This window comes from Rhodnius prolixus, unplaced genomic scaffold (genome assembly GCF_049639745.1).
Source record: "Rhodnius prolixus isolate KJV_2025 unplaced genomic scaffold, Rpr scaffold_10, whole genome shotgun sequence".
Lineage (NCBI taxonomy): Eukaryota > Metazoa > Arthropoda > Insecta > Hemiptera > Reduviidae > Rhodnius > Rhodnius prolixus.
Genome location: NW_027411615.1, coordinates 6,496,603 through 6,514,137, shown reverse-complemented (window position 1 = coordinate 6,514,137; position 17,535 = coordinate 6,496,603). Strand labels below are relative to the sequence as shown.

Sequence of the window (17,535 nt, the reverse complement as noted above, 5' to 3'; positions counted from 1 at the left end):
AATTATTCAAGATTGATCAAGATCAATTATTCAAGATTCATTGTTGATCTAAACATAACTATATTCATCATAATGTTACTGGTTACTAGTTAAATATTTTACTCAACTGTTTTCTGAAAATCTGGAATCTTCCCTTTTAGTTATGTAGAAATGAAAGAAAAAGTGGTAGAAATTAAAAGCCAGCTGATAATTGTGAAATCAGAACTGGCTAATTCTATCTTTATAAGTTAATAAAAAGGCACTGTCATAGAAGGCTTTAAATGAAAGTAAAAAAACAGATTGACTTTTCTGATAGAAAAAAAGTAAACTTGGGCTAAGATATTCTAAGATCATAAACGAACAATTGTCAACTAATATCGCTTTCATAATTATATAACATTTACTGGATACTTATTATTTTAATGCAATCGAAGTTTTATAAATCTTTAGGCTCATGCTTAAAAGAATATTCTCAAAAAACTGGTCCCCATTTCTTTCATATCACCCAGTAGGTATCTTGTAGAAGCTCATTCAAAATAATTCACATTTAATTTCAAGTTCAATTAATTTCTTATTAACTATAGATAATAAAAAGAAGATAATTTTAAGTGCACGAAACAAAAAAGATCTGAAGAGAAGATGAACTATTAACTGTTAGTTCTACATCATTCAGAAACTACTAAAATGAACCATCATTATAATTTGTATTCTTAAATTACTGAACTTAAAAGAAAACATGAGTTTAAAATAAAACCACTTTCAATCACGCCACAAGAAGTAATAATTACAAATTTAAAGTTACAATTAAGTAACTCACCTTAGATCAATTGGATTTGATGATCACGAATTTTATATTGAAATTGAAATGAACATTCACATATTTGTTTCACAACACACAATGGAATACTTTACAAAAACACTTCAATTTTCACAAAACTATCTGAATAATTATTGTATTTAATACTTAAAACAAAAACTCGAAACACTTATCTCATAAAATGGAAGCCATTTTTAATATCAGAACTAGTGCCCTACGAATTAGATGGAATACCACAGCCTATCAAATAGTGTGACCTCATAATGGCATCAACACAGTACTGCCATCTACTTAAGAAATAGACACATAGAAGAACTAAAATACCCTAAAGTTAGCTGTATTGTTTATATTTGAACAGAACTGTGTATTATAATAAATAGTAAATTATTTGTGCCCAAATTAGTTTTACAGAAAGATTTGGCCAAGAAAAGTTACAGAATTAAAGTGAAAACCTTTATGCTTTAAACTTTTACCTTTTCTTCATTACTATCAACTTGTGAAGTATTAAAAACAAGGTAAGTTTTGAATTATTGTAAGAATAACGAAACAGCTACTTTCATTGGATATTATGTATAACATATAGCGAACTTAATATATTAAAACTTTTAACATTTTGTTAGATTCCTAATTTCTATGAACACTCAAACAGCCCTAATTTAGGTTATAGTTCAAGAATATTGACAAAAAATGAAAGAAATGTTACTGAATGTTATGAAGGCAGTAAAATCTACAGTGTTTTTCTTGTACTGAACACTTTTTCGACTGACAGACATACAGTTAAGGACCAATTAAAAAAAACAACTTTTTTTGGACTTGCAGGATTTGGAAAAGATATTTCACATAATCGTTATTTCCTAGCACATTAAGAGTAAGTACAAACGTTAATTTAAAGATGAATTTTTTTAAATCTTTAGAAATTAATAATAAAACAAAAATAAAATCAGGAAGTAATAAAAATAAAATGTAAATTTAATTACCGGAAGAAGGTTTCTATTGAACACTGTGAATTACACTAGAATTTTTCCTCTTCATTAATTATTAATAAATCATTGTCTTCCTGTGCATAACGCTTAATAAGGTATTATGTAAGTAGAGTATTGCTCATCGTTTTTGTAATATGTAAGTTGTAAAGAAGATTTAAATTTTAGCAAGTTTTAGGCCAAGATGGAGAACTAGTTTTAGTTTTGTCAAGTATTTAATTGAGAAAACGCTAACTAAAAGACTGTTGAACTCTTCTGCATTTATTAACAGAAGATCAGTATTTAGGTAACGTAAGTCTGAGACAAATCATAAAAGAATTCTAATTGGACATTCCATTAAAATGTCATCAAGAACATTTAAATATAATTGCTAACATTTTCGTTTAGAATTGTTAAGTTAGCGAGCGAATACCAACTTGATGAAATAGGAGGCTAAGTGTACTGTGAAATTACTGTTAAGAATTATTACTAGCTGTTCAAACTACTGAAATTAACCTCATTTCTGTTTTACGATGTTTCAAATATTTCATCTAAATGGAAAGATTGCTTAATGATAATCTAGTCCGCGAGTGTCACAGATAGAAAATGCAGCATCCATTATTAAACTCCAACACGGTGAATTCTTTGCGCTCAAACATGGAAACTAGGAAACCCACCAGATGGTTTTTAGGTCGTAGTGCATTTCACTTAAGATAACGTCTAACTAGCTCCTAATGGTTGGCCATCTTATGAGGATGAGAGATGTCAAAGGTTAGTAGAGCAAATATCAAATGAAGGGATGATATTCAGGAGGTAATGGCTGTGAAATGATATACGAGTGGGAGATTGGATTTAGAAGAAAACTTTTTCAACAACCAAAAAGAAGTACTCGAAGAATAAAGGAAATTTTAGAGGAGCCATTTTCCCAAACAATTTTATTATTTCCATTACTATAAAACTAAGAACTACAGCTTTAAGTGGGAGGATAACAGGACTGGGAGAGGAGAGGATGGCCATTGCGTTGTAAAGACCTTGCCAGGGTCGACCCACACAAGGCTGTTGGGAAGACAAACAGCATTAAGAGAGAGTCCAGACTGTCAGTGGCACGCATTGTTTTATATATATATATACATTAGCACATAATAGCCAGTAATGTACATAGGGACAGTGTACCTACCTACCACCTCTCCAGTACAAACGCAGGTACATCGATCAAATAGTTTTTACAGCATTTCTCCCTCCCTATAGCTATTCTCTCCCTAGATCTAATGTAGGAGCACATAAAACAGACAGGTGTGCACCAATAAAATCCATTAAAACATAAAATGACTCTACAAATATCACGCTGCGTGGGCGTAACAATAATAAAAGTAATATTTTCAATATAGTTCACATTAACCTACTTTCTTTCGCATAAGTAAACCCTTTCTTAATATAGAATTAATTCTAGCAGCCACATTGGTTGTTCTATATCTTTTTACACTATAAACATAACTTCATATAAACATTTCCATTTTTCGTAAAAGTCGAAAGTTAAAAAAAAATAATAATTTACTGGCCATTTACGCAATATTAATCTTCTTGAATGTTACAGTACTTGTAAAAGTGGCACCACTGCTCCACCGATTTGCTCCCAATTTGGAATTTTAGTCACAAATTAATTTATAACTAATTTTATTAATATAATGAGACCTTTAATTACATTTAAATTACTTTTTACAGAAAAAAGATATCTTACAAAAGCTTAATCCTTTCCGGATCGCTTCGAAATATCAAAATTGAATTTTCCGCAATTTTTTCTGTTTTCCCGCTCATACTTATACATAAACATTGACACGTGCCCAGTGTTGTTTTTTGGAAGCAATTGAACAATTCGTGAAATTGGTTATGCCTATTAAATGATTAGGTAACAAAACTGTGTAATACTTTAGTCTATTTCATCCGAATCGGCTTTAAAAAATATTTATTCAACAATTAGAGGACATCGAAGAAAAAAAAAAAATTGAAATCACGGACTCCTCTGGCTCGCAAGCCAGGTTAGCCTGGAGGCTATCAACTGCTCTATATATCTCAGAGGCACCTTTAAAGGCACCAGTACATGCTGCACAAGTTGAGTAAAGGGCATTATTTGATAAATTAAGGAATAAGTTAGATCCTTTACATGAAAGATATTGATCACTTAAATATGGGGCAGCAGATTTCCAATTTTTTTGGTAATTAAACGCAACTCTCCTAAAATTACCAAATAATTATTAAACCTTCTTGTTTGTAACAGATGTAAAATTAATTTTTTAGCCATTTTATGTATGCTTGAGAACATCTAAAGCTCTTAACATTTGATTTGTCTTAGAAAAATCACTCAGAAAACTACTTGTTACCCGATATTAAGAAAAATACTAGCTTTACTGCCTTGGCAATATTTTCAGTAGAAAAGAGATGAAAGAATACATAAAAATGACCTATCGCGTGCTCTTCTTTCTCTTTGATAACAAGTTAAAAAATTGAAATATGATTAATAAATACCGGATTTTGAAATGGCCTAGCACCTTTAATTTTGATGATATCGAATTGCGGTTTCCGGTTTCTATAATGAACAGCAGTAACCGAAACCTCCCCTCCACAAGATATACGAGTACAATGCTGACCACAGGTATGGTTGGATGAAATGTTGAAACTAAAATTGCTGAAATTTTGTTTATAGGAAATATATTTAAAATAAACGGTTTGAGTAAAAAAAAGTAAAAAAATACCAATAATAATACCAACTTTGTTTTGTAATAAATATCTAATATGAGATTGGTAGGTGAAGTAATGATCAAGATTTCATAAGATTTCGCACACATGTTCACGAACACGTTTAGTAATAGTAGATCTTTATTATTGCCTATCATTTATTGCCTTACATAGCGTGCAGCGTCGCTTCAACTTTTCTGCTACTTTACGTTATCCAGAAAGTAGCAACCGCCTTTCAAATACAGCAATCTCAAGGACCGCAATGTCAATTCGAATGGCTACTAATTTCAGATACGAAGAGGTTGAGATATGTGATTAGAGATGATGAGGTGATAAGACATAATTACGATAGAATAGGTAACCAAAATGGAAGGTAAATGACATTCAACTGTATTCTAAATATAAGTAACCTTACATTACAAATTCTGTTGGGAAGGTTATTACAAAACTGCCTCAGGGTTCTACAAATACTATGATCTAGCGTAGCTTCCCTTTAGGCTTCAAGGCTAAGACAAGCCAAAATATTTCTAAAATAATAATGTAGCTAAAATAAATAAACCAATAATATCTTACCTGATAGGCGGGGACATTTTCCTTGTCCCGGGTAACTTTTGGCGCTATCCCCATATCATGGTAGGTAGGTTACAACTATTGTGGCCAGATAAACTATAACCCCACACTAGCTAGAGTTCTCTCCAGAACTATAACTAGAAAGGTGTGTAAGATAACGGGGTTGCCAGCAGTTGCTGTTCTTCCTAAATCTCCTTCTGAAATAGTGCAATCACCATTGTTGATTTTCTTTATTTCCCAAGAGATTTGTTAAGATGTATGTTTTTAATTTCCACAACTGGATAACTCAATCTCTTACAGTTCTTTAAACCGGAAATCTTTATTAATATTATTTTCAATTTCCACCATTACAGCAAAGTGTTAAAGTATATTAATTTCTTTAGCTGGGCACTAATATTGTTTGGTTCAAAAAAGTTGACCTGTGTATTTCTTTGGGAGTTCTTCAATTCTATTCCGGATCTAGTGCAGAACACGGGCACAATGTTCACTTATTTAAATTATTAGGACTTTTTTGTTTTAACTGTATTAAATGTACTTCCTGCAAACTGGCGATAATGAATGATTGTGGATACAAGATTCCAGCAACGACTGGAACGTTTCTGTCGTGAAACCAAGAAAAAACGTTATTTTAATAGCCACTTCCATAAGCCATCAAGATTGATTCGACTCAAGTATTGCAGCATGATGAAAATGAACACTTAAACAGTGATTGATGATTTACAGTCTTTTGTAATGATTGTGTCTGAAAAGTTTAACCAATTATTTACTAAATTTTGCATCTCTAGTTTCTGTAAAATTAATTATAAGTGCCTTAGGTATGTGTAGAAAAAAGAATGAAACTCACAGTAGTCGAGCGGTTAGAGTCGCGGATAGTAAAGCTAAGATGGATTACTGTTCTGGGATCGATTCCCCGGCCTATCCTTTAATTGAGTTAAAAAGTTAACCGAGTACTTTTTGATTGGATTTGCTAACTAAAATTGCTGAAAACTTAAAATGCTTTTACATGAATATTTACCTAGTTCAGTAATCTGTAGATTTTTCTTAAAATCTGGATTTTTGAATAGATTTTCAGTTCCTATTAAAACTTGTCCAGGTAGATCGCAAAAACTGTACGAAATGGACCGAACATCAAACTGTTACCATTTTTTTTTTTTCTCATTTCCGATAAAAGATAAAATTTCCTAATTTTCTTTGAAGTAAAGGATACACCAGCATTTATGAGTGTAATTTTGTGCACCAATCCAGATCAAATAGATTAGTATTAAGCAAGGAATTGAAGTAATAGATTACATTAATGAGTTACTATAGAGGGAAACTTGACCCACAACTTCCCTAGAATGCTCTTTAAGTTGATTTTCAAAGTAAAGTGTTTCAAGTAAAAGCTATAACTTGAATGCATTTTTTTTTCGAAAAGCATGAAAACTTTTATTAGGACGAAAAACTTGCCACGAACTCTAGAGACACCTAGATGAAACTCATTGTGGAACTTCCTAAGATGTTTTTGATTGCGTTTTACTGACTACAAACGTGGACAAACAGACCATTTAGGGTGAACCAAACGCGATGTTTTTTGGTAAAAACTCCAAATTCGAAAATCCTCACGAAAACCACGCTTTCCCTTACTCAAGTGCTAAGAAAAGGTTAAAGAAAAATAATTAAATATTTTTTTGCGTTTATATGTGCTACAATCAGCGCGTTGGCGCTATAAGTAACAATGATAACAGAGTAACAAATAATAAGGTAATGAGTGGAGAAGTTACCCAGTGGTAACACTCCAAAACATCAGACTGTTTGTCACTCTCTTCACTTGAGAGGAGATCACGAGGCCACTGTCTTATAAGGCGTCTTGTCCGGGTTGTCAGGAAGAGTTCTAGAAGAAAGATTTTTGAGCTAGAGAATTTATATGAGATTGCAGGCTGAAGTGGAGTTTTCTGTATCGTGTTTTAGCAATTCGTGTGACAAAAGGAAGGCTAAGGTCAGTGTGTATAGTCAGGTTGGAGACATAAAATGGAGCGTTTACAATAGTTCGAAGTATTTTAGATTGTAGAGATTGAATCCTTTGGAGATTGGAGCGTTTGGTTGAACCCCACAGCTCTATTCCATAACCCAGATGGGTTTTAAAATAGTAGTATAAATATTAGTCTTTTGTTGTCTAGAGAGAGTTCTGATCTTTCGTCTACGAGTCTTTTAAGTAGTCGATAGCGACTGTTTAGCGACTGTTCTTTTAAGTCCAGCGTGGGAGTTAATTAAATTTAATTTAAAAAACGAAATTTAAGAAAAAATTTCGTAAACAAGTTTATAAAAAGATGGAAAGTGACATATTTTTGTTCACAATGTGTGCGTGTGTCAACAATATGATGTGTGAACGTGTGTGTATATTAGATCAAGGTGAGATGGTGGTATTAGTTTAGCTCTAACCACTGCCATAGTGGTCCAGCATTGTGAGTAAAATCTGGAATGTGCACATGTAGGCGAAGCCCACATCTCTCCTTCTTAAGTTAAGAAAGGGTTGGCCACAAGAATCCTCTATTCTTACACAATATTATCCTACTTAATCAGCAAAGTGGATATTTTCAAATACAGGATAAGGAAAGATAAATTCTCTTCAGCCAAATTCTGATATAAATTGTTAAATTTACATGAAAGTGATCGTTAAATTTGTGATAAAACCATTAAGAGAAAAATGCAAATTGTACCCCAAAAAACAAACACAACTTGATTACAGCAACTACACCACACAAACTAACAGGACCGAATAAATAACTCCGAAGAGAGCAACAGCTGATTTTTTTAACCCTGTGGTCTCAGTTAATACGTATTTTCATAACCCAGTTTACCCGACAGGAATATGTCACCAATTGGTCCACCAATAAACCGGAATTACCGAATCCAAAATGACCAATTATAAAGAAGAAATCACATAAGCAGAAAGGCAAAATTCTTAATCTCAAACGATTACCGTAATTAATCCTTTAGACTAATTTTCTGTCTTTCTAGTTTTTAATAGGATGAAAAATTATTGCCAGTTTCAGTCATTATAAGCTTTATTCTGCCGAGCTTTCGACCTAGGGACTAGGTCATCTTCAGGGCTAATTTACAATATACTGTTTTTAAATCTCCTTAACAAAAACTTACAGTTTAAAATGTTTTCATTCATTATAAGTTTTTTGATATAATAATAAAAGGTGAGTAATATCAACATAATTAGTTATAAAAATTTAAGTAATTTTACTGCATTAACTTTTCCTTCACATTTTTAGAATTTATTAGATGTCACAGATTATGAATGAACTGGCCAGCATAAGGGTCTGTGACATCTAATAAATTCTAAAAAATTTAATAAAAAGTTAATGCAGTAAAATTACTTAAATAATATCAATGAAGTATGAATGAAATGTTGGTTACCTGCTGATTTGTGTGCATTTTGGCGTTTAATCAACCCTTATACTTAACATTTTAAACTGTAAGTTTTTGTTAAGGAGATTTTTGTACCTTTTGGATAGATTTTTCTTTTTGTCTATTATTTGGGTGGGGCAAACTCCCCTCCTTATGAGGCACAGCGTCGAGACTTTTAAAATACAAGTCTGAACAAAATTTCGATTCGAATGACACTTCATTCATGAAAATCGGTTCACGTCTCGATAATTTGAAACGATTGCTATACTTCCTCTTAACAAGTGTAAGAGCAGAATGTCGTTTTAATGTTACGTAGGGAAGCCATAACCCTATGATCCTACCAAATTTTATCAAAATCGGGCCAAGATTTACAGAGAAATTAGAAATAATAATTTTGGAGGGGGCCTTACATAAAGGGGGCTAACTCCTCTCCCATTCGATGTACAGCGTCGAGACCCCCAAAAGGCACATCTACATAAAATTCCGAATCGAATGTCACCTCATTCATGAAAATCGGTTCACGCGTTTAGGCGCTACGTTGTTTACAAAAAAGGTAACAACAACAACAACAACAACAACAAGAACAACAACCACCATTTTTGAAAATGCCGTTTTTGCTCATTTTCAGCAACTTTTTTCTCAAAATCCATTATATCTATGTTGTTGCAAAAAAATTACAGTTGTAAAGGAGGATTTGCCCTACATTTTAAAGAAAATTTGGGAATTTTATCTTTTATAGAAAAAGAGAAAAAAATTGTCAAAGTTGGGAGTTTTTCAACGTTACGCTTTTTCGTGCAGTTTTTGATGATCAACCCTTATACAACTGTCCTACCGGACAGTTTTAATCATTAGAGGGTTGGTGTGTCTTGTGTCTTGTCTTGTCCATGGACTGAATGTATTCGGTCTGTCCATGAACAGACAAGACAGAAGACACACCAACCCTTTAATGATGTAAAATAGTACTTTGTAAATTAGCCCTGAAGATGACCTAGTCCCTAGGTGGAAAGCTCGGCATAATAAAGTTTATCATGACTGAAACTGGCATTTATTTTATCATCCTATTGAAACTATTATTCAGTCACCAAATATAATTAACAGTAATTTCTAGTTTTTATTAAATACTCAAAACAAAAAAAATGGGTTCCATTTAACCAGTAGTCTGGAAACCTATCTTGGTTGATCTAGGGAACTGATATAATCAATACTATAATAATATAATCAATAGTATATTTTGCGCAAGTGAATGTGGAGGTGGCAATGGTGAAGTAGAGTTTGCCTAAGGGTACCATAAACCCACGTAGTTGTACTCATCAACAACTATGCAGCTTGTACGAGGACTTTTCCAAGCGTTGAGAGCATCATCGTAGGCATTATCTAGACTAGAAGTACCATGAGGAATGCTAGAAGTGGTTAGTCCACCACTTTCCTTAGGATATAACGTTATATTTGAGACTCTAAATAGCCAAAACAGGAAAGCCACTTCCATTAAATTTAAAAACTTTCTATTCCTAGAGTAATTGGGTTCCTCGATTAGTCCAGCCAAAAATGTAATCCGATAAAGCAACAGAAACAAAACCCTTTATCATCGCCGAATTTATCACGAAAATAAAATATCTTGAATGAATAGAAAAATAAAATTAAGTCAAATATTTCAAAATTCCAAATATTTCTCTACATAAGTGTAATTAAGCTTGATAATAAAACAACATGCAGACTATTAGGAAGGCATGGGAAAAGAAAACAAAAGGAAATTACTCACATAATCATCAATTTCCGGAAAGTTTATTTTGCGCACTCAGGTTTGCACGCAACCCCTAAATAACTATAGTGTAAATTTATATAATGTACAAGGTCAAGTGAAGAGAATTTAAGATATTTTAATGAATTTCACAAAATATTATCTCGGATACAACATGCAATTTAATTGGACATTATATCGGAAACATTAAAGTGTACTTGCACGTCATTTTAATGTTGATTTATCTGGCCAGTGGTATCTATGGTAACATAATTCATTCGTGAATATATATAGCAGACAACAATTCATTACCTCCGTTATATTCTATAATATAGACTCGGAACAGTTGGTAACCCTGATATCCTTGTCCATTCTACATGTAATAAAATTGATACGCAATTAAATAACTAACATAAGCTAGTGTTCGTGTCGCCATTTTAAAACGGTGTAAATCCAACGGAAAAATTAATTGTTATTATATGAAAAATTAATTTATTTTTTAATCTAAATAATAGCAGACAAATAAAATTCTAAACAAAAAAATTGTTAAATAAAACAAAATATTTAAAGAGAATAGCCGGTACGTCGTTATTCAAAACCTGGCACAAACTGCCGTAAATAGATGATTTATCATCGCAGACTTTTGGGAGGGGGCAGAGTTATAAAAAACAAATGATCAAAACTTCTCATAAAACCAAGAGAGAAAAATAACAGATCGTTTCAAATATATATCTGATGTATTTGTGAGCGAAAAGAGAGTTAATACATTAGAAGAGAAAGAAATAAATTTTCAGGATTGAATCAGCTGTAATGTCGATCATCAGAGTATATGACAAGTATCGTAGCTGAAAATCTTTTGAAAAGATAAGACAAACAAGAGGAGTCTTTCATTTAATTATATTTTTTGCTGATTCTATAATTTATAAAATATATGATTTATAAAATAAAATTTATTGATTTTTAAAATCGTTTAAAGTACGGATAAAGGGAAAGGATTGTCTCAGTTAGAGCTCCTTATAGCGATGCATAGTGTTGTCTTTAACGAGAAAACACTGTCCGGAAACAGGACCTCAGTTCCTCAGGACCTCAACCTCAGTTTTAGACGCGCCTTGAAATTAAAAAACAAAAAAATAAGGATACAAATTTAGAATCCCTTGAGTAATGCTTATTCCCGCTACAAAGCATCGCTTCCTGGATTTCAACTTCCCCTAATGATTTCTTCTTTAAGGAACTAGATAGAACCAAAAATCTCGATTCTTAAGACTGAGGATTGAGGAGATGCCTGCTCCTACCTACAAAGTAGACACAGGCTGTCCTCATTACGTTCAAACACAACTTAACTCGAAGCCAATCAGTTTATCGAAGCATTACAAAACTATCAATTTTTCTTTCGTATTAAAGTAACACTAGGCAAGTTAACCTGAATATTCTAACTAAAAGGAAATTTACATTAATCAGTAAAATTACACATAAATGATTAAATTTACTTTAAAATAGCATTTCAGCAAATATCCAGCAGAAATATGGAAATCGAAACTTATTTCGATTACGATGAAGGAAATTTCAATTACGAAAACTATGAGCCGACAAGAGTCAATTATAGTTACTAACAAAATTACATAGAGAGAATTTATTAAGTAAGGACCAAATTCTGTTACCACAAAGTAGTAATCTCATTAAACTAAGTTTACACTCCTCAGCCGTGAAATATTATTCATATTCAATTTAATTATCTACATTTCAAATCAAAGTTATTAACATTTTAGAATAAACTGAACCGTATAAATATAAAATTGCGCTTTTTTATCAATAGAGTACTTTACTAGATCATAATATTTCATTGAATTTTAAAAAACGAAAAACTTCGAGCAAAATAATACATTAATGAAGTTTCAGTCCTCAGTCACAAACCTTCCTTTTCAAACCGGTATTTTTAAGAAAAAAAATTTCATCGCTTTAGTATTAAAGAGGAGAAGGGCAAATTCGATCTTTACCTCCTTCTGATGCCGCCCCGAGCAAATGAAGATAGGAGCAGATTGAAAGAGACTTTATGAAGACTTATATACAAAGAGATGGGCAGTAGCAGCCATCCACCACAGGACATGTTTTGAGGGAAGCAAACAGAGCTGAGGACAAGATAAACCAGGCTAGAGTGAATTCGAGGTTTCAAGGGACTCCTGCCGAAGAATGGATGGCACATGGGGGTTTGTAAAGAAATCTTCGAGGGTATCCTTTGGAGTTTTCTAGTTAATAGGGGAATCCTTAATGGAGAGGGCATTGATCATTTCCTTAGAGCAGTGATTCTCAACCACTGTGCCCGGAAAGTTTTGAAGTGTGCCGCCAAATTTTAGATATGCATACAATAAAAATTATATATTAAATAATGTAGAAGACGATATGAGAGTAGCATTACCATGTATATGACCAAATATAAACGAAATTATCAAAAAGCATTAAGCTCAAATTTCTCATTAAAAGTATTCTTATTATTAACTTGTAATTAATCCCTTAATAAACATATACTGTTGTTTTTGTAGCACAATATTATTTTATTTTAAATTGAAAATAAACAAACTATTTTATACAGTGTATTATGGATAAGTAAAATATTTTTAAACTTATCTTACTGTTAGTGTGCCGCCCAATTTTGAAATTGTTAAAAGTGTGCCGCCGCGACAAAAAACAAAAAAAAGGTTGAGAATCACAGCGCTAGAGCCTTCGTAAATATCGTTTTGTGCAGAAAGAAATTTCTTTTTGGAAGTATCAATGAAATGCAATCTTAAGTATTATGCATCTATTTTTAACTGCTTTAAGATCTCAAGCTGTTTCGCTCTTGAAGTTATTGTCAGATCTCTTTGTGGATTTTGATCGGTAACCAAGTCTGGGGGCTCAGGATTATTATCCTGCGTAGAGGGAAGCCAAGAGGACGAACGATGGTAGCCAAATTCACGGGTTTTTTGGGCTGCGCCACAAGCGTTAGCGTTTAATCTTTGATAAATCTTCAGCTAAGAAGGCTGTCTAGACTTGGGCTATTAATTCCTTGTTTGTAGAAAATTCACCAATTAAACTTGTAATGAGATGTAGTCATGCGGGTCTTTCAATAAGTTAGGAAGTAAATAGTTAGTTATTGCAGACTGGAGGAAAGATGAAAGAGGCGGCCAAGTATAAAGAGATGCGAGGAGGAACAGATGGTAATGGTGGTGTATGTTCAGCTAGGACCGGAAGAGTACACATGCAGAGTGGTGTTGGCGGGCGGTGGGAGAGAAGAGAGAGAGCTGGTCTATTGATTAGCAGACCACCTCACAGATATGGAAGCTGTGAAGATAGAGATGAGGTGAAAGTGGGACCAAACTCCCCCTGAGGCTACTCCAATGTTCTTTAGTTGCATCAACCGCAATCCCCGTATGTCGTGGTGGAGATAGTAGGTGTAAGAGATCTGCTTGCTTTGTTAGAAGTGAAAACTGGGCACTCACTTCTAGTACTACTCTTCTACCTACGGGGAACACATGGTCGTGGGAATATGTAGCCACTATCTAAGTTAAATAAATGGAATTAAACTCCCCTATATAACCTGTTCTCAAAGTGATAACCACAATTGTGTAGATGTGGGTGAAAAGAGAAAACATAGAAGATAATATTAAACAAAAAGTTATTGCTCCTTTTTTACAATGGCTGTTCTTAATTTTCAGTACTGTTTCCAAGTTATCGTAGCGCCACTTCTCCAAAATAAAAAGATTGGTGCTCTCGCGAAATTGGTGCTAGCAACCTCTTATCGCCCAGTAGGCGGAAGGGGTTTACCAGTTCTACAAGAATATTGCTTCCTACCCAGAATCCCTACCTAACCTCAACAAGTCTAATCTATATTTTAAAACATAGATCGTCGCTACTACTTAAGCTTGTGAAGTCCTCAGACTAACTTTAGTTCAGCCGTAAGGTTAGAATGGATGGTGCCTAGGCGACTGCGTCCAAGAATGGTATAGTTCCAGTTGTCGACAACCGCGGCTCTTTTATCCAAATTTTGTGGCTCTTCAGCCAGTTTGATTGAAACAAAACAAAATGTCATTTATTAAAGCAAAGATATTCTTTCAAAAAAGCATTTTAAATGTTAGGGGTTCGAAATTGAATATAATTATATTAAATAAAGTACGTAATTACATAAGACTGCCGCCTTTTCATTCTATCATGGGTTTAGTTATTATTTATTTGTATATTTACTTCGCAATGTGAAAATTAATGTATAAAACATTTAAATGTTATCTAATATCATAAAATAATAATTTGTGAATAGAAATGATCTCCAGAGTTTTTTACATCATCACCCTTGCGGCTCTTGGTAAGATTTATTAAAATAATTTAAGGAGAAATGGCTCTCAACTTGAAATAGGTTGCCGACCCCTGGTATAGCCTAAACACCACTCTTATGAGTAGCTTTTCCTGAACAATGCGCAGACCTGGGTGGACGTTGTTAATATCCCCAGCTTATTTACCCGATCTTGACGGAGAAAGAGTATTACTAGGTGGGTTATACTAAGATTCTCTCTTTCCTCCAGAATAACCAGAGCTGGAAGAGTTTCTAATAACCTTAAAACCCACTCATAACTTCTTAATTTTGGGCAGACATCTTAGAATATTTAGGAGGACATTGCACAGATGGATCGCCCAGATTCTACCACTCTTTCTACAGGCACTTTACTAAATACTAATCACTAGAAATTATAAACTTTTTTACTTATACATTTAGGCATAATTGGTTATTTTTCCACTGCCCACAGTGCTTCAATGAATTACCCAAATAAAGATTGTATTTAGATAATTACCTTAAAATTGCTAAAAATTTAACTGAAAGAAATAAAAACAGAAGGTAAAACTAATAAGATGGTAGTCTAAAAATAGAATGCAAACTTAAAGGGAACAAAAAGTCACGATTAGATATCGCATAGTAGCGATATAAACTAGAACAGCGCAAACACAATAAAATAGACACACAGTACCAATCAGAAAGCAAACATATTTACCTTTGTTTTTTTGTTTTTTTAAAGTTAAAACAAAGATGTTGGAACAAACGTGATAAAAAACAGGTTTATATTGTAAGAAGATAGGTTATTATCAGTCTATTCCACAAAATAATCATTATCACGACAAGAAAAACAAATAAATGAAGTCAAAGTAAACTATAAGGAAGTGACTATCGAAACATGGTACCACCAATAAAACTGCCACCTAAATCTTTAATGTTACATTAAGACGAAATAGAAAACAAATTAAGAGAGTAATTGTTTACTTAGCCAAGAAAAGTACCACATGTTTTTTGGGAAATAAAAATGAAAACATTAGATCGAAACAATAAATAAAAAAAAGAAAAGACGAGCATATGGTGCACCAGCTCCTACAGAGTTTGGGTTGGGCTAAAATATACAAAGCACCACCAGAGATACGAGTAGCAGTAAGAAGAAGAGATAGATGCCTTCTGATGGAGGTTCGTGTAAATATTTAGAAAGGAACATTTCAGGCCAGTACTTTCACTGGGGCGCAATATCCTAAAACATTATTTGAGTAAAAAATGTGCACATGCGCGAACAAACATAATATTTTAGAACTCTCCCCTTCACCCCAAAAAAATAATAAGAAAATAAAGTTTTTTTGGAGAGAAAATATTGCAAACAAAAATAATGGGTTTTTATATACAAATAAGTAAGTACTTGCAAATTATTTATAGAAAATTAAAAAGAACTAAAAGTAAGGCTTCCTTCCTCTAAATGGTTTACCCTATTTCCAGATTTGGTTAAGACAGCTTTTCTTCGGGAGCGACAATAATATTAAAAGGGAATACCAGTATCGGGAAATTCGGCAAGTATTCCTTTTTAAGGTATTTCATCAATCGCACATGCGCGGGTACAATACGCTAAAAGAATTTTCACCCCAATTCAGAGTGGATTAAAATTTGGATATTCCAAGATGATAAATTTGACTTAATCGCAAAGGAGTCGGAGAAAGCAAAAATAAATTTTGTTCGCGACTTAAACGAAGTGAAGTTAACAGACGTTATCGACTACTTAAAAGACTACTAGACCAACGTTCAAAACTTTCACTTAATAACCAACGACTGATTTACAATTCCCTACTAAAACCCGCCTGGACGTACGGTATTGAACTGTGGGGTTCAACGAAACGCTCCAAACTTCAACGAATTCAATCTCTTCAGTCTAAAACGCTCCATTTTACGTTTCAAATCTAACTATCCACACAGACCTGGGAAATTCCGTTTGTAGATCCAGGTTGCTCGAACTCGCTATAAAAGTTTTCATCAGAACTTGCACTCTCATACCAATCCTCTTGTCCGCCATTTATCATCTCATCACCATACAGATCATCCTCCCAGACGATTAAAATCAGCCAGTGGCCTCGCGATTTTCTCTCTTCAGAGGAGAATAGCTAATCCTCGGAGACGACTTAAGGAGTGTTATCACTGGGTAATTTCTCCCCTCAATTAGTTAGTTCGATGTCAGTTATTGTCATTGTTACTTATAGCGTGTCTAGCGCTGGTGTAACTTTACAAATAAATTAAAAAAAAAAATTTGTTCGTAAATATTACACTTCATGACAGGCCACGTATCCTGGGTCTCATTTTGGAGGCAGAGGAATTTAAAAACAGTCAAAAATATAATAAAGAAGTTGTACTGATTTTTTTTAAGAATTCTCCAATGAAATAAAATAAGAATTAAAAAAAAAACGAAAGTTATAGGGAACGAAAAAGATTTAGGAACAGAAACCACTTGTCTCTTTGGTTGATCACAATACCATAAAAACAATAGTAATTAATAAAAACAACTGTCTAGACCATACAGTCCAACTGTTCTATATTCAGCAAAATAGACACTAAGAAGTTTCAAAATCTTTTAATAAATGAGATCAAGAGAGTAAATTCTAGTAAAATCAATTAGACGAACGAAATCAAAAAAGCTCCTCATCTAGACAAGTTTTATGTAAGACACATAAAGCATAGGTCACAACAGAACATCTCTGCTGCAATGTACCAACAGCTGTTTATATATATATATACACGAGTATTATTACATCACGGACGGTGGTACACCTGTTTGTATTTTCAAAACTTAAATTAAAATATTTCAAAACTTGTTTATAATTAAAACTAACTCTCACTAATTAAAAATAGGTTACTAATAATTGAAGGAAAAGTATTTTAAAAAATAAACCGTAAAAGAAAACTTACTAAACAATTTTATTGAAATTGAAAAGCATTGTCTAGTTAGCTGACTGTAATAAAATATCTTTTAAAATGTTTTATTGCCTTTTATTTTTCATTTCTCTTTTATTTAAACCCT

At 33.0% G+C, this 17,535-nt stretch overlaps 1 protein-coding gene across 12 annotated transcripts in view; it reads right to left on the bottom strand.

Moving 5' to 3' along the window:
• Wdr62 (WD repeat domain 62) overlaps positions 1–17,535 on the bottom strand; it is a 225,926-nt gene that overhangs the window by 185,254 nt on the left and 23,137 nt on the right. The window contains exon 2 of one of the 12 annotated variants that reach the window (XM_074133287.1): positions 5,062–5,255. The exons of 10 other annotated variants lie outside the window; for them this stretch is intronic. In XM_074133287.1, the coding sequence (XP_073989388.1) occupies positions 5,062–5,115 (54 nt within the window). In that variant the 5' untranslated portion in view covers positions 5,116–5,255. Of the gene's footprint in view, positions 1–796; positions 969–5,061; positions 5,256–17,535 lie in introns of those variants that run through there. One more of the 12 variants, XM_074133293.1, reaches the window with a different exon arrangement.